The sequence below is a fragment of the Corythoichthys intestinalis genome, chromosome 4, assembly GCF_030265065.1.
Source record: "Corythoichthys intestinalis isolate RoL2023-P3 chromosome 4, ASM3026506v1, whole genome shotgun sequence".
NCBI lineage: Eukaryota > Metazoa > Chordata > Actinopteri > Syngnathiformes > Syngnathidae > Corythoichthys > Corythoichthys intestinalis.
The window spans coordinates 7,609,217-7,633,805 of NC_080398.1; the positions used below are offsets into that span (position 1 = coordinate 7,609,217).

At 40.2% G+C, this 24,589-nt stretch overlaps 1 protein-coding gene across 2 annotated transcripts in view; it reads left to right on the top strand.

Annotated features, from left to right (window-relative positions):
• Nucleotides 1-24,254, top strand: part of LOC130914879 (G-protein-signaling modulator 1) — a 27,288-nt gene extending 3,034 nt beyond the window's left edge. The window contains exons 2-7 of one of the 2 annotated variants that reach the window (XM_057834448.1): nucleotides 7,394-7,666; nucleotides 9,834-9,916; nucleotides 11,662-11,878; nucleotides 18,055-18,223; nucleotides 18,309-18,547; nucleotides 22,145-24,254. In XM_057834448.1, coding sequence (XP_057690431.1) covers nucleotides 11,762-11,878; nucleotides 18,055-18,223; nucleotides 18,309-18,547; nucleotides 22,145-22,285 — 666 coding nt within the window. In that variant the 5' untranslated portion in view covers nucleotides 7,394-7,666; nucleotides 9,834-9,916; nucleotides 11,662-11,761 and the 3' untranslated portion in view covers nucleotides 22,286-24,254. The remainder of the gene's footprint in view (nucleotides 1-7,393; nucleotides 7,667-9,833; nucleotides 9,917-11,661; nucleotides 11,879-18,054; nucleotides 18,224-18,308; nucleotides 18,548-22,144) is intronic. The other variant, XM_057834447.1, reaches the window with a different exon arrangement.
• Nucleotides 24,255-24,589: the final 335 nt, after the last annotated feature.

Genomic DNA, 24,589 nt, shown 5'->3' on the forward strand with positions numbered 1-24,589 from the left:
TGTTAAGACCAACATAAGCTAAGTTTTTGTTTGAGCAAATCTTTTTTTTAAATGCATTTCTATTTTAGTTTATAGTTATATTTAACTGTTTTTTGTGGGGCATACGTGTTTGAACCATTTGTTAAGAGCATGGTAAAAAAAAAAGTTAGCATTTTATAGCATTTAAGCTAGCGGACTTTTGCTATGTAAGTTAGCCAATTGTTTTTTTGTTGTACATAGATCCTCATTTATTTTTTTATACCGTTTGAGGCTCAGCTCAGGTATTTTCATTTTTTTTTATGTTCCTTATCCGATTACTTGATTATTCGAACTACGCAAGTACTTCATCGATAAATCGACTAGTAAAATAATCGATAGCTGCAGCCCTGTTTAGAACACTGCAAAAACACAAAATCCTACCAGGACTTACAATTTAGACTAACTTAAAACTTAACTAGAACTTAAAAATAGCTTGACACAAATGGAAATTCAATTGAAACGTGGGGAAAACACCTAACTTTTAAAGTGATGTGTGTAAGCGTAATGACATTTTTTGGTAAGAAATATAGTTTTTTTATTTTTTATTTTTTTATAAGATCTGTAAGTTTTTTGAGTGTAAGCCGTGAATTAGTTTTTTTTTTCCTAGTCACGTCTGAGATGCAATTGTTTGCTGTTTTCAACAATGTACATCGAAAAAAAAGGCTAATTGTCTGAAAATGGTTCAATCTTAGGTGAAATGTCTTGTTTTCTCATGTGTGTTTATAATTGGTCTTTACCTAAAAAATGTTTTAACCGATTACGCGATTAATCGATAGAATTTTCAATCGAATACTCGATTACTAAAATATTCGATAGCTGCAGCCCTATTGTGTTATGTATACTGTATATTAGGCATAAGGTGTACATTTAACCAAACAAATGCATTCATTTGGGATGAAATGCAGAACGGATGCTACAACAATTAACGATATACTGGCAAGCGGGGTGGCCAGTCGGGTGGCCAGTGGGGTGGCCAACCAATTTATAGGGGTGGCCGTGGCCACCCCTGGCCACCCCCTGGTGGCGCCACTGTGAAAAGTCAAGTAAAATGTAGGAAAGAAAGAGAAACGTCTCGAATGACCACCAGGTGGAAACTTGTGGTTGTCTCTATTCTCTTTCGTACTTTTCCCCCTCGACTCTGTATACAAACCGACATTGTGTGTGCGCCGGGCACGAGAATTTCTGCGGTGGAATCACTTCCAGATATGCTGCTTTTTTTGTTTTTTTTTGCTCAAAGTTGTCAGCACGTCGTGTGTTTGATATCATTGCCAGAAAAACACACATAATAGGACACCTTGCAGCTTCACTTTTAATGCTGTCCTTATAATAACGATCTGCTGCATCGTATATCACTTTGTGACTTTCCACCTCCATGATGAAACCTTCTTCGTCCATGTTCGCTGGTGTTTAAACCGTGAATATGCAACCGGGCTGTTACGTCCAGGCCCAGCTCCGCCCATTTTGTCGGATGCGTGTCCGGCAAAAATAGAAAATAGCCTATACCATCCGGCGGGCATGCGACACGCCGGAGGTGGTTCGCAGTCAATCCGGAGCACTGACGCGGCCGGTATACGTTGAACAATAGGATATAATGGGAACGGATTGGCTCCGGCGGTATTTTTTACCGGAGTCGGACCGGTGTTAGGCCATTCCTTACTACGCGGCGAAACGTCCTACACAATGCTCAGGGCGCTTGCGCAAGCATTCACACGAATGCGCACATCGGTTAGAGGCGGCGATTACTCACTATTTTTGTTTTTATTTAGTTATTTAGAACCTTTTCACAGCCTCAAAGATACTTTTTGCATGTATTACCCTCTCATACTTTTAACCATTGTGTTTTTTTGTGTTAGCTTTGAAGCAGTTGACCACATTAGTCACGTAGCGTGTTTAAACCGTCCTTATTTGATATAAGTACATTTAAGTATTTTCTGCAGGCATTTTTTAGTACCTTATTCCTGTATGCATCTAAACAAAACAAGTTTAGAGCGCACGGTAGTACTTTAGGTGTCAAATTCGACTAATGTAGGACCTTTCGCCATGTTTTGGCAGAACAGCGGAACCGCAACGATCATGCATCTGGTGTACTTGGGCCCTTATGGCCTAACATAGCTAAAACTAATTAGGGGGGGCCTCCTACTCCAAATGTATAGACCCTACCCACGTGACGTCACAACTCCTTCCTCCTGACTGGTGCCGCCCAATTGTCCGTCAACACATCATGTTTCCCTGTTACGGCTACGTACATTCCTCCTTTTTACGACGTGTTTTTCTGCTCGTTAACATTAATAATCAAAATGGTCAAGGCGTGTGTGGCGGTCGGTTGCAATAACAGAGAAGATAGACGGAGAAGACGGAGAGACTTCAACCGGATTCCGAGAGACCCGGAGAGAAGAGAGCGAGATGGGCTGCTGCAATTCGACGAGAAAACTGGGCTCCAAACGATTACCACAGATTATGTAGTAGTCATTTTATATCTGGTAAGATGCATTTAATATATATTTAGAGGGTTTTGGGCTGACAACCACAATTAAGATCATTGCTAGGCTAATCGCCGACAACATACACGTATGTATGTAGTGAGAGTGCTATCGCTAAACCATATAAACATTAAAAGCCCTAACTCCATTGACAAACGACATGAAATACATTAGACTTGACAGTGGACGTTAGCAATAACAAAAGATTTTGAATTGAAAATTTCATAACTCACCTTTCCAAACACAAGATAGATTCCTGCCGAATTTTCGTGGACGAGGACCTGTTTCACCCAACCGGCAACAAAGTATTTATAAGCCTCCAAGCTCTTGAAGTTTTTCAAACTTTCGTGAGAATAGGCTGATTTTGTGTGGACAAGTTCAGGGTAGCTAGCAGATGTCAGGCAAATACGGCGGAGACAGCGGGTCGAAAAACATCGATTTAGGCATCAAATATGGATCTGGCGAATGGATAAACTGAAGCTTTTCCACATAACGCCTTTTATGCAACGCATCAAGTGAGTTTACGGCATCCGAAAGCACCGGGTCTTCCATGAAATGCATTATAAATTGCTCGATCAATTGAGACCATTGATAATACAGACACAAAATGACGGACAAGTGGGCGGAACCATACAGCGAGCACGTGATTTTGTGACGTCGGTGGGCAGGGTCTATAGGTCGTCTAGCGCCATCAATGGCACTTTACAACCAGCCTTCCTAGTTGAAAAGAATGAAACGTCTATCATTGTCAATGACGGGCAATTACCCTAATTTTCGCACTATAAGGTACACCTGACTATAAGCTGCAGCCCACCAAATTTGGCACAAAAACGGCATTTGTTCATAGATAAGCCGCACTGGACTATAAGCCGCAGATGCCCTCACTGTATCATGGGATATTTACACCAAAAGATATCAACCGGTACAACCTTATTTGACAGCGGCATCATACGACCGACTGTCATAAGACCAAATGAACCATCATTAAACTTTGAACCAATTACTGCAAAGCTTTATTGCTTCAAGGAGATTCATCTGTCCATCACTGCTCCCTTGGGGTAGACAGTCAACCTCTGCTGCCACCTGATGTTGACTGTTGTCATCCAACATGCCTCTTAGCATGCATTGCAGTGCTACAGATGTAAATAACAATCAAAAATCATGTTCTGTGCTAAATATTTCTTCAGTTACTGTTCCAATTGTTTCATCAATTGCTAGTTATGGTATTTACTAACACTTTATTTGACAGTGGTGCCATAAGACTGTCGTTACACAATCATAATTATGACATGTCTCTGTCCTGAGCATTCATGAATGCTTATAACAGATGTCATTAAGTGTTATCCGGCAAATGATCTCACTTTTGAATGGATGCAAAAGATCCAAGATGGACAAAAATTGAGTTAGTGACATACTGTAATTTGCCAAATGACACCTAATGACATAAGCATTCAGTAATGTCCATGAAAGTGTCATTTCATAATTTTGATGATCTTATGACAGTCTAATGACACCGCTGTCAAATAAAGTGTTACCTAAAAAAATCAACAAATAAGCCGCACTGGACTATAAACCACAGGTATCAAAACGAAGGAAAAAAGTAGTGGCTTATAATCCGAAAATTACGGGTAGTTAAGTTTGGGCTACTTCCTTGTAGGGCTGCTGCTATCAATTAGTAGTCGATTAATCTTTCAACTAGTTAGTTCGAATAGTCGATTAGTCGGATTAGGAGCATTTAATGCTTTGCAGAATAAATTTGAAGAGATGTAAAATAAAAGCTTGCTAAGATTGCACTTTCAAAAGAGCATTACATGCAAATACAAAATAAAATTACTGAGTGTTTCTTCAAACGATGCACGATTGCACTTTCATTTAAAAATAAATTAAAATACCTGAGCTTAGCCTCAACCGGTATAAAAAAATAAAACAAATGAGGACCTAAGTACAACAAGAGAACAATTGGCTAACTTAGATAACAAAAGTCCGCTAGCTTAACTCATTCACTCCCAGCCATTTTCATCGGAGCAAGGCTCTTCGCTCCCGGCCGTTTTACTGGATTTTGACTGATTTTGCAAGGCCCACAGAAAATTCGGTTCTATTGCTATATAAACATGGAACCCCACTAAAAGAAAGATTAGATAGCATTAGAAAATAGCTTAGTTTGAGCAATTTTCCAATTTCTGATGAAAAAACAGAGGAATTGAGCTTTTTGTAAAAGCATACATTTCAAACATAACTTTGACTTTAACACAGCTATTTTTCGCTTTTGTGACATCCCAAACATCTGAATAATGTTTTCGTTCTACAAAATAACTTCAATAACAAGACAATTAGAGCTTTTGATCGCAAAGTAACAATTTATTTACACATAACTAAAATATTGAATTGTTGAACTATTTGCGCACATAACAACGGGGAAGGTTCTCGGCTGCTAATGAGGTGGCTCCCAGTAATCTGATGAGTCCGGATCAAGATCGGTCTCATCTTCATCGTTGGTTCCAACCTCGGGCTCAGGAGTAACGCAACGTGAGCTCCGCAGAACGCGTGTGGAACCTGACGCTGTTGTGGCCGTCACCGTCTGTCTCATCAAGATATATTTTTGACGATGGTTTCGTTTTCTTTTCAAAGCACTCCTCCAGTGTCGTTTTCCTTTTTTTCTTGATCGTTCTCTACCTTTTTTCTCACGCGTCTTGTAACGCGTGGCAGGGCAGGATGAGTGCATAAAAGGTAAAAAAGGGAGTAGACGTCCACTTATGCACTTTTAATAGACAAAAATAAATAAATCCAGCTCAACCACTCGTCACTTGGGAGTACAACGGACCACGCACACATGGTCACACTTGACTCCCCAAAAAGTAGGTAGCAACTGAAGAAGAAAGTGAACATACAACATAAAGAGGCGCCACCGTGTGGTGGATGTCCTAAGGAACAAAGAGAATCACAGAAGTGACCGTTACAGTCTTCACAAGATCCCTCCAACATTTGTTTCCTGACTATTTTTCTTCACTTCCTTTCTTGGCCCAAGATGAGTTCTTTCAAAATGTGCTACTGCCCTCCAGTGGTAATGAGTTTTGAGCATTGTGCATTGCAGTTTAGGTGCAACAGAACCTAGAGATGCCTCTTGTAAAAAAAAAAAAAAAAAAAAAAAAACGTAAAAGACGTATAAATAAGTTTTTAGGACACTGAAACAATTAAAAAAAAGAACCTAATTATACATTTTTGGGAGCATATGAGTTAAATACTACAAAATGCTAACTTTAACAGCAACTCGTTTAAACACGTATTCCCTAAAAAAAAAAAGGGTAAATATACCTATAAACTAAATTACGAATGCATTAAAAAACATGTTAGCTCAAACAAAAACTGACCTTATGTTGATCTTAACAAGGAGCAGCTGGATACAGCCATGTTAAATCAGCCATGTCATATTCACTGTTTCACTAGAGGGCAGTGTATCCACCCAAATCAATAAAACTAAATGCAAACACTTTCAAAACAAACCATCACAAGGCCACTCTAATTGAACGAATATTCGAAGCAGCAAAATTTGATTCGAAGCTTTTTTTCTAATCAAATTAACCGAGTTAATCGTTGCAGCACTACTTCCTGGTTAATTTTAAAGCACTTATGGGTCACTTCCTGTTGATTTTTGGGTAGCTCTGATCACTTTCTGTTGATTTTGGGTCACTTTCTACAAATTGTGTGGAAATTCAAGGTTAGGTTTTTTTTGGAGGGTTCAAAAATAATGACCAGCAATGGAGTTTGAAGGAATTCGGCCCCTCCGGCTAAGCCGCAGAAACAGCGACAGCCGAACAAAATGGGTGTTCCGCTGGCACCGCTCCCTCAAGTCGGCCGGAAGGGCCAAAATTCCGCGCCTTAACTCCGGTGTTAACCCTTTGTACTGACTCCATGTTCAAAAAGTTTGAAGAAGGCTCACCGAAAACAGGTTGACAATTTATTCGTCGACAATGATCAAAAACAAGGCAAAAACAGACAACGGAGAGACCCTGCTGGATCCAGGGTCGGTAAAACATGGCTACATATAAATGTTCCCGAGCAGTGACCGTGTTATCTAAATGTTCAGTTCTTTTTGAAAGCTGCGGTGGAGTGGGCCGGGCCGAAGGCGTGGCTGGGTGTTGTTTTGGGATCATCCCTCTGTGGCAGGTCAGGTTCTTGCGTCATCTTTCATGGCTGGGACGTGGTTGCCACGGCAACAGACGCAGGTCTTGATGTCCAAGGCGCCCGCGCTATCAACCTGTTATCCTGGTTGGGCGAGGGTGCTCTCCGATGCTACTTGTTGTTGGACATAGCCCCCTGCTCTTTGACCTGGAGTGCCCGGGAGAACTGATTGCAAGAGTTGGTGCGTCAATCTTGCTCATGACGCGTTGGGCTTCTGTGACAAGATGGCGTTGTGTATCTATTCTGCTTCTTTTCATTAAACTATGGTGTGCTATTTATTTTATATTAGGTGTGTTAGAGTAATACAAACAGTCCTACAGTAAATATGAGAAATGATACTATTCCCTGATTTATTATATTACGTGTGTTAGAGTAATGCAAACAGTTAGATGGTGTGTGCGAGAAAGGTAACTATTCCCTTCAATATCTTTTTTAGCAAGTTCAAGTTGAAAATCAATAGGAGTGAATGGAAATGTTTTTGAATGTGCTATTGGCAATGACAATAAAGATCTATTCTATTCTATTCTATTCTATTCTATTCTATTCTATTCTATTCTAAATGAATTACCATTGAGGGCCGACCAAAACAATTCTATATTGGATTTGGATTTCCCATCTCTTTTCTCCCATTTCCAGACCTTAATATCATGAAAACACAACTGCTCTCAGTCTCAACTCATTGACTTCTCTTTTTTTTTTTTTTTTTTTTTTTGAAGCTGCAAATCAACAGGAAGTGAAGCAAAACCGCAACGCCGTCAGAAGAAGCTGGCGCGCCTGTTTCAACACGACTCGAGGAGCTCATCTCCTCCCAAACGCTGAGGCCGACAACCGGGTTGCGGGGGTGTTTGTAGCTTCTGCTTTTTTTTTTTGGGTGCGTGTGACTGCTTGAACAGCAAACAGGAAGACGCGAGAGAAGAACAGCAAGAGACTCCGGCGGCAGCAACCTGCTGGTCTTGGTGTTGTAGAAGAAGGCCACGCGAAGATAAAAGGTAAGATCGGATTGGCTGAACATTCTTGTGCATCCAACTTGTCCGAACAGTTGCGGGAATGTTTCATTTTTGCCGGCGACGAGCCGCGACCTGCTTTTGACGTTTGCGAGAACCCAAGAATGAGAAGACCAGATCTGTCTACGCAATAATATGGCCGAGACAAACTAGCACAAAAAAAAGTGTAATATTAATGGTAGCTTTAAATGCAATGCAAAAGCTACCAACTATAATATACAAATTAGGCCTGTCAAACGATTACAATTTTTAATCGAGTTAATCACAGCTTAAAAATGAATTAATCGTAATTAATCACAATTCAAAGCATCTCTATGCCATATTTTTCTGTAAATTATTGTTGGAATGGAAAGATAAGACACAAGACAGACATAAACATTCAACGCACTGTACATAAGTACTGTATTAGTTTATTATAACAATAAATCCACAAGATGGATTATTAATAATAATATGGATTATTCATTTTCTTTCTGTTAAAGGGATCCACTGATAGAAAGACTTGTAGTTAGTTCTTAAAAGATCAATTTGAGTACAAGCTATACAAATTTAATATTAAAACCCCTCTTAATGTTTTCGTTTTAATAAAATTTGTAAAATTTTCAGTAAAAAAAAAACAAAACTAATAGCTCGCCATTGTTGACGTCGCCGCGTGTGACGTCACATGAGCTCCCTGCCGTTCTTCCACAGTGTCTTTAACTACGTAAGGTAGTGATTGAAATACACCACAAGGTATCAATGGCGCGTTTTAAATTCATTAAAGATCTAGCCAAGGCAAAGTCTAGGTAAGTTTTATGTATATTTTGCATAGCTATTTCGATTGGGAATGCCAATTGTCTTTGCATTGAGCGCATTTCTTTTTTTCTTTTATTTTTTTGAGAGATAGGAATATTATTTTTGTTGTGCTTCCACTAAATGATACTGTAGCGACTTAACTGTTCCGCCCAAATGCATGATGGGAAGTTGGGCAACCATAACTGTCAGTGGTGGCTGCAAATGGTATACAGTATGTTTGAAGAAAAAGATCGTCTCCTGCTCCGCCCAAATGCATGATGGGAAGTTAGGCAACCATGACTGTCAGTAGTGGCTGCAAATGGTAAACTGTACAGTATGTTCTGCGTTTTGTTCAATTAAGCGTCTTAAGAAAATGATTGTCTCCTGCTCCGCGCAAATGCATGATGGGAAGACGGGCAACCATGACTGTCAGTAGTGGCTGCAAATGGTATACTATATGTTCTGCGTTTTGTTCAATTAGGCGTGTTAAGAAAAAGATCGTCTCCTGCTCCGCCCAAATGCATGATGGGAAGTTAGGCAACCATGACTGTTAGAAGTGGCTGCCAAAGCCTAAGCCAATAAAAGGTGATGTCCAATGAACGTCTGTGACCACTCGCATTTAAACCAGCGTCATTGTAAACTGTTTGAGGCAATGCTTGAATGGGTCATTCGGTGCATGCGTTAATTGCATCAAATATTTTAACGTGATGAATTTTAAAAATGAATTACCGCCCGTTAAGGCAATAAATTTGACAGCCCAAATACATATATATATATTTTTTTCAATAAACCAAAAGCCAAAAACCATTTGACCCACCGACCCCAGTGAAACAATGAAACGACCAGTATTCTTTCGTGTGATTGTCCTACATATTTTGTCCAAATCATTAACACATCAAAACATATCAATTTTCTGGGGGAAAAAAAAATTATAACAGGAGGGCACTTAAAAAGTGGATTTTATGGATGAAACGTGGTAATACAACAAGGGTCGCGATGCAGAAATCGCAGACATCAAGGAGTAATCGAGATTTTCATTTTCATATATTTACCCTTTTAAACTTTTTTTTTTTTTCAATTTTTCTTTGTTTGGATCGATTATTTATCATCTAAAATATTGGGGAAAATGCGACAGTAATGAAAAAAAAATACAATTAAGCGACAGATATGAGGTAGATAACCGTGACGTTTTTACAGACACCATTTTTTTTATTGTGACATAATTTGTTTAGAAGTTCGAGTGAATAATTTTTTTAAGTCGTTTTTTTTAAACAATGTTTTTTTTGCAAATCATTAAAAAAATACAATTTAGAATGAAAATCAGTTTTTGTATGTGTTATAGAAATAACTGACCAAAACTGTTTTCTTTGCATTTCAGTAATTTTGTCAGTTTTACCCTGGAAAACCCCATTTACAGACATCGTGCAACCGCGTTTGTTTCAACCCAGCCATTAAACAAAGGTAATTAATTATAGGTATCAAATTCATTCAAAATGTCTGTCATTTTTAGCTTAGAATCAGTAATTGATGTCTAATATTTAGTTTAAAAAAAAAAAAAAAAAAACACTTAAAAAAATTATTCACTCGCATATTTTAAACTTTGAACTATAAAAAAGAATCTCGACCATTCCTTGTTGTCTGCTATTTCTGCATCGCGACCCTAGTTATATCACTATGTTTGACCCATAAAATCCCCCAAAAATCCCTTTGTGGCCATTCACAGCTGGGTCTTGACACTCGGTGATACATGCTACATGGTGTTTTTTGATTGAAACAAGGTAAGTACGCGATAATATCTCGTTAAAATCGTGGCCTCTTTAATTCTGCTCTCGCATGCTCTCGCTTCCAGTTAGGGTTTTGCTGTTCAAAATATATATATTTTTAAAAATGCCCTCCTGTTCAAATGTTTTCTTCCCCCAGAAAATTGAGATTTTAAGCTTTCCAATGATGTATATCGGACACATGCACATGCATATCGGACAATTTTGAAATTTGGCCAAATTGGAGGTCTCAGAGCGGAACTTCAAGTCACCTGAGTGTTTTTTGCCATGTACACTTTTTGCTGGGGACGGGACATTAATAAGACCAAACATTTGGTGAACGGTGGTCAGGGCTACATTTCTCACCAATATGAACTTAATTAATTGATAGGCTGAATGATTAATGCAAAATAAATCTGTATTGACCTATACTAACTTTCACACTGCAAATTTATAACGTCTTAATCTCATAATTTTTCTTCAATCTAGTCAAATAATTTTCTCCATCTTTTTTTGAGTGTTAAAGGCTAGTTAAAAGATGAATGCGTCAGGTTCTTCCACTATAAGTAAATATGACTATTTGTTAGTGTTGATCACATACATCTAAAAGTTGGTCATTTTCCACCTAAATCAAGAAAAAAAATCTTTCAAATATGTGAATGGGTGTGTGTGGGGGTTCAAGTCATCAGCCAATCAAACGTGCGTTTGAGGGGAAAAAATGGACTGGCACATTCAGCGAGTGAAAAGGGGTCAGTGTAAGTCTGAACATAATGAAACAAATCCTGTTTCTTCCCCCAGAAAATTGAGATTTTAAACTTTCCAATCACACACATGCATATCGGACAATTTTGAAATTTGGCCAAATTGGGGGTCACAGAGCAGAACTTCAAGTCACCCGAGTGTTTTCCGCCATATTTTAGTTGATTTGGAGTCACTGTCTGATGTTTTTGGGGCATCCCTGGGTGATTTTCTGCACATTTTGCATCATTTCTTGTTGATCTTAGGGCATTTTCCAGGTCACTTCTTGTGCACTTGTCACTTCCTGTTCCGTTTGGTGCATTTCAGGGTCACAGGGAAATTTCAGGCCACTTCCTGTTCAATTGTGGGCCAATCCAAGTCAAATAATTACCCTAATTGTGGGCCAATCCAAGTCAAATAATGACCCTATGTCGAGATTTTTTTTCACAGGTCGTTATTGAAAATCAATTGGATTGAATCGATACGTTAACCCTAACCCATGGAAAGAAAGGTCACGGAACAACTAGAAATATCAAAACATTTGATCAGAAGGTCATTTATGCCAATAATGTTAAATTATATTCAATAAATATGGACTAAAAATGACAAGAGCATGTTGCTAGGCAGTTTTTTTTTTTGGGCAGCCTCATTCGTCCTATGCCATGAAGAAAATGACTTTAGTAGATGATCTGCTTTCCACCTTTTCAGACTCGTCCACGTCAAGAAAAGTGAAGCGTGGTGTGGCGGGGCGAGCCCCACCCGCCTCACCTCCCCGGCCCCGCCCCCTGTTCGGGTGTCGACCGCGGCCATGGCGTGCGCCGAGGTCAACGCGGCGGACCAAAAAGAGGCCGAGCCGGCCGACCGCCAGCCGGAGGATGTCGCCTGTCGCTTGTTACGCATCCATCTGGATCAGGTGGACCAACAGGTGAGGCTGGTCTACAAACACAAACTTGTTGATTTCATCGGCTGCCATTGATGGCTTCCCAATCCAAATAGATTACACGTCAGGGGCGATGAAGCATGATGGCAGCACTCACAGTTGAAATGAAATGGTCATCTATTGCCATCAACGGCGGGCAAAAGTTGACAAAAATGGCCCCTATTCATTTGCAATGGCACATTCAGCTCCAATCACTCCTACTGATTTTTAACTCAGACCTGAAAACAATCTCCATCGGTGGTCATTATTTTGGAGTGAAAAAAACTTTCGTCCTCAAATTGCCACAAAATGAACAGGAAGTAACACTGAAATGCCCCAAAATATACAAGAAAGTGACCTGTTAGTGTCCCTAAACCAACAGAAAATCAAACTAAATCAACAGGACGTGACCTGGAAATGTCCCAAAACTAGCAGGAAGTGACCAATGATCAGAAAGTAACCAGGAAGTGCCCCAAAATCAACAGACAGTGACCTCTTAAAGCCCCCAAAAACAACAAAGTCAACCAAAATCCACTGGACGTGACCTGGAAATTCCCCAAAATCAACAGAAAGTGACCTGTTAGTGTCCCAAAGTGGGCAAAACTTCACATAATCAACTGGGCGGGACCTGTATGGAGGTAGATTTGTGTCTTTAGTATTCAATCAAAAAAAAAGTTGCTTCAATCAAAAGTTGCTTCAATCAAAATATATATTTTCAATCGCAGAAAAAGTCACTTCAATCAAAAAAAAATGTGTGTGAATGCAAAAATAAACTTAAAAACTATATAAATAAATATATAAAAATATATTTGAAAACTATTTTTCTTTGGTTGAATTTTTTTTTTTTTTTAATTTAAGTCAAGTTTTTTTTTTTTTTTTTTTTTTGATTGATACAACATTTTTGATTGAAGTCATGTAATTTTGCGTTTGGACCACATTTTGGCTAGGACATTTGTGTCTTTATTAATCAATAAAAAAGTAAGTTGCTTCAAACAAAAAAATATATATTTTCAAAAGAAAAATCACTTCAATCAAAAAAAAAAAAAAATTTCAATCGTAGAGAAAAGGTTTGAATGTGAAAAAACATTTGAGACATAGAAATTTGCAGATGCCGATGTCACACCCCCGTATCGGGGCCTCCTCCCACGTGAAGTGCAATCGAAGTCTAGCGACACCTGCGCTCAACGTTGAGGTCCGGGGCCAAACTTTAGAGTCAAGGGTCAAAGGTCGAGCGCGATGCGGCCTCTGTCTTCAAATCGCGAAACGTTGACTGATTTGTATCAATTCTGCCCTACAATTAAATACGCCCTCTCTGATTGGTCATCAGTCCAGACTGTGGGGTGGAACCCCAACCCTGCTCTGATTGGCCAGTACTCCTTCCGGTTTGCAATCTGTGTGTGACCAACCCACTCCAATTGAACATCCCCTCCAGGGTGGCAGCTGTGAGTTTTTTGTAAAACAGTTTATGAATGAGTTTAAAGTGTATTTAAACAATGAGCACTAATTCCGGTTGCTTACTGCACTTTAGGCCCACATAGTCTAGTCAAATCATTTTCTCCATCATGTTTTGCCCGTTAAAGACTATTTAACAGATGAATGTGAGATTATTCCACTTACTTACTTCAGTAAATATTGCCATTTGTTCTTATTAAGCACATACATCTAAAAGTTGTTCATTTTTTACCTAAATAAAAAAAATTGCTTTCAAATAATGTTTTGAACCATATTTATTCTGGAATTAAGAATATTTATGACATTTCAAAGCTTTTTAAAGATTACATATAGGAATTTATTTTAAGGAAGTGTGTTTTTGGCCAATGTAAAAGAATCCTAAATGCCTTGTTTGTTATATAAAATACGTATTCACAGATGAGCTGATTCATTCATATTTTAGGTCAATTTGTGTGTGTTGTCTTTTCTGTGGTAGTAGCAGGCGGTTGAATACGGCTGTTTGAATGTTAGAATAGAATAGGCTTTGTCATTCAAATAGTACAATGACATTAAAAATAGCAACACCCTATCAGTGCATCACACAATAAATTAATGTCAATACATAAATAAATAATATACACTACTACTACCTAAAAATAAATTTAAACTAAGCAGTGTACGAAGGATGATGTTGAAATAAATAAGATAGCTGACTCCTGAACTACGCCAATAGCAAACTGCAATATGCAAGTGTTAATCAGATATACAAGTGTTAAGAAACTAGTATTCCATTAGAAGTAAGTCACTAGGTTTTAAATTTTCATTCACGAGGTCATTCTGCCCAACAGGTAACAAGTTACCTCTGGGTGGTCTTGGCATCTTTCCATTCCGCAGGGTGGTTGAGCATCTGTTCAGAGGCTGCGGGAGGGCGGGACCAAAGTTTGACGTTGTTTCCCTCAAGTGACGTCGTAGTCCGAAGCGCAGCATTATAGATTTCATCATTACTGCGTTTTAGCTGTTGTGTTGTCTTGGCCTATTTTTTCTCCACTTTCAATTAAGGGCATTAGGACTTTTCCCAATCTCTATGCTTTAAATGTATTTGTTATAACACTCAAATTCCAGTTTTTTTCTTGTATTTCAATAAAGGAGCTATAGTACACAGTAAAAGTTAAGCAGCCTGTATTGAGTCTTAAATAAGTTTAATGATAAGCAAGTGTTTTGCAGATATTGAAGTGTTGAGAAATAAGGACTAGGTTTTTAATTTTCTGTCTGCACTCATTGGGAAAGTGCACAATATACAGGACTATATGCTATGCCGAACATACTGCATATTTGTGTGTGTAAAAAGTAGCTGAGACATGAAGTACATATCAATGTGTTTTATTTTACAAGGTCATTGACCGCCTCCTTAAAATTTACAAAGTTTTCAAAAGACCTGCCAGAAAGTCCTTTGGACGTGGACGCCTTGACCGTGTAGTTTTTGTTTGTTTTTTTTTTTTTTTGGAATATTTTTTTGGACCCTGTGCGGATTGGCCACAAAGCGCCCAGGTGCGTAGTATTTTACATTGCCAGTCTTCATCATCACCTTGTGGTGGTGGTGCTTGTTGTTGTGCTGCTGCTACTGCCGCTGCTGATGATGGTGTATTTGCTACAGCAGGTCATGTTGATAATGCTGCTAATGCTGATGCACAAGCTGACGTGAGGGGCGTAGCTGGTGCAACTTTGCCTTTAGCTCGCTACAGAACAAAAAATAAATATCACGGGTAAGCCCTGAAATGCATTAAAACACTGGCAAAGGAAATTATGTTATTTTTTAATCGACCTACTAACCTCCTCCTCCTTTGTGAGGATGTACAATCGAAATCTCTTAACGTGACATTGATGTCCTACTCCGTCATCAGTAGCCACTGACGCACAAAGCAGAAGGCTTCCTGGGCCATCTTCCATTCTTCTGCGCTTTCGGCCTGGAGATCGTTACGGATGAGCTTGGAGAAGTCATAAAACTGCCACATATCCTCGAACGTGAAGGACCGGAAGCGGCCATGCCCGCAGATGGCCCGGTCGATGTTCTGCTCCAAGTGGCATGACACCGGAGGGAACATATCCACGTAGCGTAGAAGCTGCTCCTTCAGCCTCCACTCCCCAGTTTTGGTGTCGCACCTTCCCTTCTGTCGTCGCCTCTCCTTCACGTGGCCATCGAGGAGACTTTTTAAGAGAGCATGCAGTAGTTGTTTTAAACCGACATTTTTTATTTTGGGTAACAAAGACACACAATCCACTGCCTATTATCAATTTCTTATATATACTCACTACTTGACATAGCCGACATCTTCCTCCGTAAGCCACATGAAGGTCTTGCCTTTGTATTTCCCAAAGGTCACCGTGAGCTGGCCGGGGATCTGCTGGCCTGTTGGAGCTGCGGTGACGGCAAGGCAGTTTTTCCTACCTGTTAGGTGTAAAAAAAAAAATAAAAAAAAAAACACATCAGACAAGAAGTAATAATATAGTTCAATTCATTTTTTAAATGAAGGAGATGTTTTTTTTTTTGTTTAAAAGGCATCCAGAACAATACCTTGTTTGTACATGTACTTCTCAAGCGCAGTTTAGGCAGCAAAGCGTGGTGGCCGGTCATCGCTTCTGATGTACACTGAGAAACACAAAGGCAAGTGTCAACACAAAAGCAGGACATGACACGGAGGAAAAATTCTAGATGATGGTAATAATAAAATTGCGTTTTTGTCGGTTGTGAAGAGGATGCCTCCATTCCTAGCTGGCAATTAGAAAAAGAAAAATGACTTGATGTTCAGAGATGCTAAAATGTTGAGAGGGGTGTCTTGAGTTCATATAATTCCCAAATTCCAAATAAAAACGAAGTTATTGGGGAAAATGCAAAATTGGCCCACTTACAAAATGATGACGTCTATGTAGTACAGTATTTCTGTTTTGTTTAGTGTTTTTTTGTAATCCAAATAGGGAGCAATTACAGTGTGGGCATCATACTAGGGAGGATCACGTCACAACAAAAAATGCATTGAACAGAAGTGAAATGAATGAGTTATCGGTTAAATTTGTGACTAGTTACAAGTAATACAAGACGTATAGCACACGGAGTCATTGAACGTTAACTTTACATGCGTCGGCTAATTATTATTAGCGCGGCGCAACGCGCACAACACGGCTTATCCACACACCAGCTAGCCTAGCTAGCGTTAGCTCGAATCGGTAATTGAAAAACAACACTCGGTTTGCATCGTTTTTGGCGAATTTCATACACAATATTTACCTTTTCGGCTTGTCGATTGAGCGCGTGGGTCTTTTCGCCGATTGCGTCTTTTGGGCCAACCGCAGGCGCGTCGTAAGGAGGAGGCGGGCCGCCGCGGTCTGCGTTCGCGGAGCCAATCACGGGCGTCCGCGGTCGTAGGCGAGGAGAGCCGATTGGCCGCGGCCGAAAAAAGGAGGCGGGCCGCGGTCCACGTTTCGGCCAACGGCGACGCGGGATTATCTACAGCAAAAGGAGGAGGCGGACCGCGGTCTACGTTTCGGCCAACGGCCGCGCGCCGTCTACGCTCGTCCACGGTCTACGTTTGCACTCTCCGAGCTCCGAGTCCTGCTGGCTTGGACTCCAGCAGACTCCGATGGCTGCATGGAGCCCTGGTGGCCATTATTCTTGCTTCATACTTTTATGCCATTGGCATAGTCACCCGCCACTCAAACACACCGGAACTAGCGTTGAGGTTGAATCTTTGTGTCAAAATGATTCAATTGAAAAAAAAGTGCCTTCAAAACTTTTTCCACTTCAAAAAAAAAAAAAAAAAAAAAAAAAGAGTTTAAAACTTTTTGCTTTTAAAAAAAAAGTGACACTTCAATAAAAATCTATATATATTTCAAATAAAAAAATATATTTTCAAAAAAATTATATTTTTGCAAATGATTTTTTTCTTTGATTAAAAAGTTTTTTGATTAAGGTAACTTTTATTGCGATTGAATGATTAAGACGCAAATGTCCTACCCATAATATATACACAAAAAGGATTGCGTCAATCAAAGAAAATAGTTTGAATGAAAAATAAAGTGTTTCAATGCGAATTTCTGCGTCTCAAATATTTTTTCACATTCAAACCTCTTTTTCTACGATTGAATTTTTAAAAATTTTTGATTGAAGTGATTTTTCTTTTGAAAATGTATATTTTTTTGTTTGAAGCAACTTATTTTTTGATCGAATAATAAAGACACAAATGTCCTAGCCAAAATCTGGTCCAAACGCAAAATTACATGACTTCAATCAAAAATGTTGTTTCAATCAAAAAAAAAAAAAAAACGACTTAAATAAAAAAAAAAAAAAAAAAAAATTTCAATCAAAGAAAAATAGTTTTCAAATATATTTTTTTGAGTTTCAAATTTATTTTTGCATTCAAACACATTTTTTTGATTGAAGTGACTTTTTCTTCGATTGAAAATATATATTTCGATTGAAGCAACTTTGTTTGGGATTGAATAATAAAGACACAAATCTACCTCCATAGACCTGGAAATGCCCCAAAATCAACAGGAAGCCAGCCAAAATCAATTGAAAGTGTCCTGTTATAGCCCCAAAAAACAGTAGAAAGTCAACCGAAATCAAGTGAGCTTGACCCGGAAATGCCCCTAAATCAACAGAAAAATGTACAGGGAAGTGAAGTGGAAGGAAGCGACCCGTGAGAGAGGCAATTTCTCCAGAAAGCTTATTTTCTATTGTCGGTCGCCGTCGGCAGGGCGGCCTCCTGACGGCGGAGTTCCCGGAGTCGCTGTACGAGCTGCTGTGCGCCCTGCAGGAGGGTCGGCGCCTCAACGACCAGCGTTGCTCCTTCACCTTGGACGGCGGCGGCGGCCTGAGGAGGAGGTGCCACTCTGAGCCCAACGCCGCTAGCCCCAAGCACAGAGGTGACGCCCCGGTTTTTGTCCAACTACTGTACCTAGCGGCCGACGAGGTAACCGCGTCCGTCCGTCCCTCCCTCCCTGCCGGCAGCCGTCTTCTCGTCGCTGACGTCGCTGCAGCGCGAGGAGTTTTTCGAGCTGGTGGCCACGGCGCAGGCTCGCCGCCTGGACGAGCAGCGGGCGCTGCTGTTGCAAAGGCCACCGCCGGCCGCGGCGGGCAAGCGCAAAGGCCCCGGCTTCCGAGGGAGCCTCAGGCAGCTGTCGTTGGTGCGGAGACCCCCAAAGACACCTGCCAAGGAGGAGCTCTACCACATGATCCTCACCACGCAGGTAGGTGATAAGATTTAGCTTGGCGACGCCACGTCAGTTGTGCATGTTTATTTTTTTCCAAACATACTTTTTTATTGAAAAGCACGTTGTTCAGGGTCTACCCTGCCTGCTGCCAAGGTTAGCTGGGATAGGTTCCAGCACCCTCGTGTGGAAAAGGGGAGGGAAGATGAATGAATTTCAAAAATTTTAACAGAAAGGGACCCTTAAATACCCACAAATCAACAGGAAGTGATCCTGGAATGTCTCAAAATCAACAGGAACTTACCCATTATAGCAACCATCGCAATTTCTCCAGAAATGGCTTTTTCTAGTAACCCCTAGCAAAAAGTATAGAATAAGCAGTCTCGGACGAGCACTCACTCAGACATTTTATAATGTAGAACAAACTCAGATAAAAAAGATGAATTAGTTCAAAAGAGCAACTCTTTAGCATTCAGAAACACTAAAAGAAATGAATAAAAAACATTGTGGTGGTCAATAAATGTTACTTTTATAGAGCAAGTGCAGGAAATAAATATAGAATCACTGCATTCTGAGGAAAAAATGATGGAATCATGAGAAACAAACAAAGAAATAACAATCAAAACACATCTCTAGTATTTAGTTGCACCACCCACCTCTGGCTTTTATGACGGCTTGCAGTGTCTGAGGAATGGACTTGATGAGTATTCTTCATCAATTTGGTGCCAACTCTCTTTGATTGCCTTTGCCAGATCGGGACCATTTTTTTCCATTTCCACCACGGGTTTTCAAAAGGGTTGAGATCTGGGTTATTTGCAGGCCATGGCATTAACTGGATGAGTCCTTCTCCAAGGAATGCTTTACAGTTTTAGCTCTGTGGCATGATGCATTGTCATTTTGGAAAATGACAAACATATTTTCAATAGAAGGGATAAGAAAACTGTCTAAAATGTCAATGTAAACTTGTGCATGTATTAAAGATTTAACCACAGCCATCCCCCATTGCCTTTGCTTGACATGCAGCTCCACATCATCAAGGACTGAGGGAATTTTGATGTTTTCTTCAGGCAGTCATCTTTGTAAATCTCACTGGAACAGCACCAAACAAAAGTTCCTGCATCATCACCTTGTCAGGAGTGAAGAATCTGCATTGAACAAGGTGATGATCTTTGTAAATCTCACTGGAAAGGCACCAAACAAATGTTCCAGCATCATCACCTTGTCCAATGCAGATTTGTGACTCATCACTGAAAATAACCTTCATCCAGTCATTCACAGTCCACGATTGCCTCTCCATAGCCCATTGCAGTCTCGTTCTTTTCTGTTTAAGTGTCAATGATGGTTTCCTTTTAGCTTTCCTGTATGAAAATCCTGTTTCCTTTTGGCGATTTTGCACAGTTCTGTCACATACCTTGACTTCAGCTTCCTCCCATTTCTTCTTCATTTGTCTTGTTGTAGATCTTCTGTTTTCAAGACATATGGCCTTTAGTTGTTTGGATGTCTTCCTCAGTCTACCAGTAGGGATCCTCTATTTTTAAGACAAGTAATTCTTAAAAGATAAATGTTAGTATGAGTTATAATAATTTGATATTAAAACCCCTCTTAATGTTTTTGTTTTAACGAAGTTTGTAAAATTATTTTAAGTGATAGGTCGCCATTCTCGTGACGTCACAGTGCGTGACGTCACCTGGCCCGTTGCCGAAATTCCAGCATGTTACTCGTTAGCTTTCCCAACATGTCGTCAGTTCTACCCTTCCTATTTGAACCAGATCTGAAAAGTGAAGAGCAGGTTAGCGCTGTCGGTCATTCACAAGACGAGCTTCAGGGAAAAATGCGTGCATCATATACCTGATAAGACAAAAGTTGGGCAAAACTGGTGATGCGAGAGAGTCCTGTTGGGAAGTCCGGTTGGGAGCGAGAGTGTATGCTGTCCGGTTTTATTAGCAGATATCCAAGGTAAGCATATTGCGTTTTCAAACTTATCCCAATATAATTATGTAGATTGTTAGCATCCAGAGCTGTGTGCTTTACATACAGTACAGTACAGGCCAAAGAGCACACCTTGTGTAATCCATGTCTTGTACATTGTAACGCGTGGTAGCTAGGATACGTGTATAAAAGTACCAGAAAGGGGAGAAGCTTCCACCTATGCACATTTATTCACAAAAAATAATATTTCCACCTTGACCACTCTTCACTCGGGAGCTCAGCAGTATGCAAACACACGTTCCCTGACAAACTCCAACATTGTTGTAACGGTCCACGTCAGAGTCACTATCGTCACTGTAGCGTGCCATAGAGCTTTAATTATTTAGTATGATTTGGGGAAAACTCCCACGAAGAATAGTCAACAAAGAAGATAGCAATAGTAATCCAAATCCGCGTTTTTTACTCACTCGAAGATCCAGGAATTAGACCGATCCTATGGCAATGTTGCAGCCGCGATCAGGCCGTCAATTCCACAAAATAGACCGATCCGAAAAGCCGCTGTGGGACCGACGAATCAAAAAAATGGACAGATCCGAAACCAATATTGCAGACGCGGTGGGACCGTCGGATCCAGAAAATAGACGGATCCCTTACTTGACTGAGGATCCAGGAAAAATGTTCGGGCGCCAGTTATAATGCGTGGTATGTAGGATACGTGCATACAGAGACCAAAAAAAAGGGAGAAGCTTCCACTTATACACATTTATTCACAAAAAACAACAATTCCACCTTGACCACTCACTTCACTCCCCTTGTTTCCATTTGACTGGAAATTGCATGTAAAAACAGCACATGGTGGCATTTTACTTCGCGAGTTTAGGCAGCAATAAGCAATCGTTGAACACGAAAGATCCCAATGATGTCATCACTGCGAGCCCGCAAACCATGGCGCCAACTAACGGTCAAAATATGTAGTAAATATTAAAAAATATTGCCATTGATTTAACATGTTATGTGTTTCTAACAACATATTTTAGTACAAGAGAACAATTGTGGTTTATTAGAGCCTACATGTATTTAAGTTAGAGGATCACTTTAACAATCTTGCCATGCTGTTTGTACTTGGTCCAGATTTTTGATACAGCTGACTGTGAACAGCCCACATCTTTGGCAACTATACGTGTAGCGTTACCTTCTCTCTTGTTGGAGCCATGATTCTAGTGAATCCACTTGGTCCAGCAGCCCTCCAAGGTGTGATAACTGCTTTTTAACTGCTGACTAACAAGCAGATCTAATCTGAGGCAGGGGCCCAATTCAGGAAAGGAAATTGACTGTATTTTCTACTCAAAATGGAGTGATTCCATATTTTTTTCCCTCAGATTGGAGTGATTCCATATATATTTCCCTGCACTTGCTATATAAAAGTTACATTTACCGACCACCACAATGTTTTTTTGAATTAATTTCTTTCAGTGATTCTGAATTCTAAAGAGTTGCACTTTTAAACATTCATATTTTTTTCAAGCTTTTTATCTGAGTTTGTTCTAAATGGTAAAATGTCTGGGTGAGCGCTCATCCGAGACTGGTGATTCCATACTTTTTGTTAGGGGTTGTATTATTTTGAAGTAGTGCCACTCTTACTCGAGTCCAATTTTGGTCTACTCAAGCCACCTCTGAATAAATCTCATTTTTTCTGGTCCGACGAAGGCACAAGGTCGTCTGGAGGATCAGCGCAGCCGGGCCCCTGGCCCCATGGACGACGAGGACTTCTTCTCGCTGCTGCTTCGGGTCCAGGGGGGCCGCATGGACGAGCAGAGGACTCAACTTCCTCAACTGCTGCAAACATGACCAGCACCGGGACAAATTTCAAACAAAAAACAAAGAGCTTGGATGCGAATGAACGTTTTGCAAGTTGCACGCGCACATCGATAAATGTCTGCCTAACATGCCATTAAAAGGAAAAGAAAAGCACATCCCAGCCTGGCTTTTATTTGACCTAAAAAAAATACTCAAATGAAGCAATCAATATCCTATTAAAACGTACAGTTTGTGATCTTAAAATACAAGTGAGATGTAGACATGTGCCGGTTACCGGTTTCACGGTTTACCGTGGTGTGAAAACGTCGCGGTTTCAAAACCACTACAATTTTCCGTCATACCTTAGTACGGTATTCGCTATTTTTCATGTGCCAAAATGCAGCCGAAGTGGCTTGGTGCGGCACCGCTCACCCCTTCCCATTTGTTGCCGTGAGTGTCACTAAACAGCCAGCAAACCCAAAAACAAATTCTCCAAACACAAGGCGTACTTTTCTTCAATTTATTGAGCTCTCAAATCGTGGTGAAATATACAAATAAATACATTTAAAACGCTGTACAATTGTATTTTTCCACGTGTGATTAGGTTCAACAGGATAGCAGTAGCTCCATTAAAAAGTTCGCCAAAAACAAAACACACATTTTCCTTTCAAATTCAATATACAAACTAACTAAAACTTACAAAGACAAATGTTAGCCAAGGCTAAACTGGGAGAGCAGCTTCTTTTATGTCTCACAGCCGCTGAGTGAGAGAAAAGCTTGAATGCAGGGGGGAAAGAAAAAGAATCGCGTCAAAAATCGCTAATTGAGAGAGGAGGTCTCACTCCTCACTTTTTTTTTTTTTTTTTTTTTTTAGATGAAACCTTTCCTCAACAATATTTACATTTTAACTAATTTATAAAACTAACTTATACATTTTTAACTAACTTATTAACTTATGAATTCTTTGTTTTTAACACAAAGGCATGGCATCGTGTAGACGAGAGTTGACACAGTGGCTGAAAATGGCGAAACTTCACTTGAGCTTCCCCCCTCAAAAAAAGTCATACAGTATATATTTTTAATTTTATTTAGAAGTGTTTTTACTTTTTATAGCAATTATTTTGTTCTTACTCTAATATTGAGCAACTTGAGCTGTGGCTGTGGGTATAGTCTAGGTTCTATTTATTTTAATTTTATATAATATTTGTTATTTTTTGTTAATTTATTTATTTTCACATTATATTCATGTTCCAATTTGCAAATATGTTTTGAAAAAATCCTGTTCAATGGATTTTTTTTTTTTTAAACCCATACATCTCAAAATTTTGGAGCTATAATTGCAATACCGTGATACCGTGAAACCGCGGTATTTTTGCTCACGGTTATCGTACTGTGAAAATCTCATACCGGCACATGCCTAGTGAGATGTAGTGGTGATTTTTTGAAATTCATATTTTGAAGACAAGAATCGTATTGGACCCAGGGGCGGATTATAGGGGGGGTGCCGCAGGTGAGGCCGCCCCTGGGTTTGCGGGCGCAAAGGGGTGAGTTTGGCGAGGGGAGTGTCTAAAACACAGCTAAGATGATGTGCGGTGCTATAAATATACAGGTAGTCCCCGAGTTTTAACAAGTTCCGTTCCCACGCTGGCGATGTAACCCAAATTAATCCGCATAAATTGGAATTAACCCTTTAAAAAAATTAAAATGACTACCCAAAAAGTCCTAAGCCTAACCCTAAACCCAACCCTAACCTAACCCTTAACCCTTTAATGGTGGAGGATACACTCCCTACCAGACTACCTAGACTTCCAGTCTACATGTGCTTTGTGGATCTGTAGAAGGCGTTTGACTGTGTGCCTCGGGGAGTGCTCCGGGAGTATGGGGTACCGAGCCCCTTGGTAAGGGCTGTTCGGTCCCTATACGACCGGTGTCAGAGTTTGTCCACGTTCCCTGCAGTAAGTCAAATTCGTTCCCAGTGAGGGTTGGACTCCTCCAAGGCTGCCCTTTGTCACAGATTCTGTTCATAATTTTTATGGACAGAATTTCTAGGCGCAGCCGAAGCGTTGAGGGGGTCCGATTTGGTGACCTCCGCATTGCATCTCTGCTTTTTGCAGATGATGTGCTGCTGTTGGCTTCATCAAGCCGTGACCTCCAACTCTCACCTCAGCGGTTCACAACTGAGTGTGAAGCGGTCGGGAAGAAGATCAGCACCTCCAAATCCAAGACCATGGTCCTTAGTCGAAAAAGGGTGGAGTGCCCTTTCCTGGTCGTGGATGAGATCCTGCCCCAAGTGGAGGAGTTCAAGTACCTTGGGGTCTTGTGCACAAGTGAGGGTAGGAGGGGGCGGGAGATCGA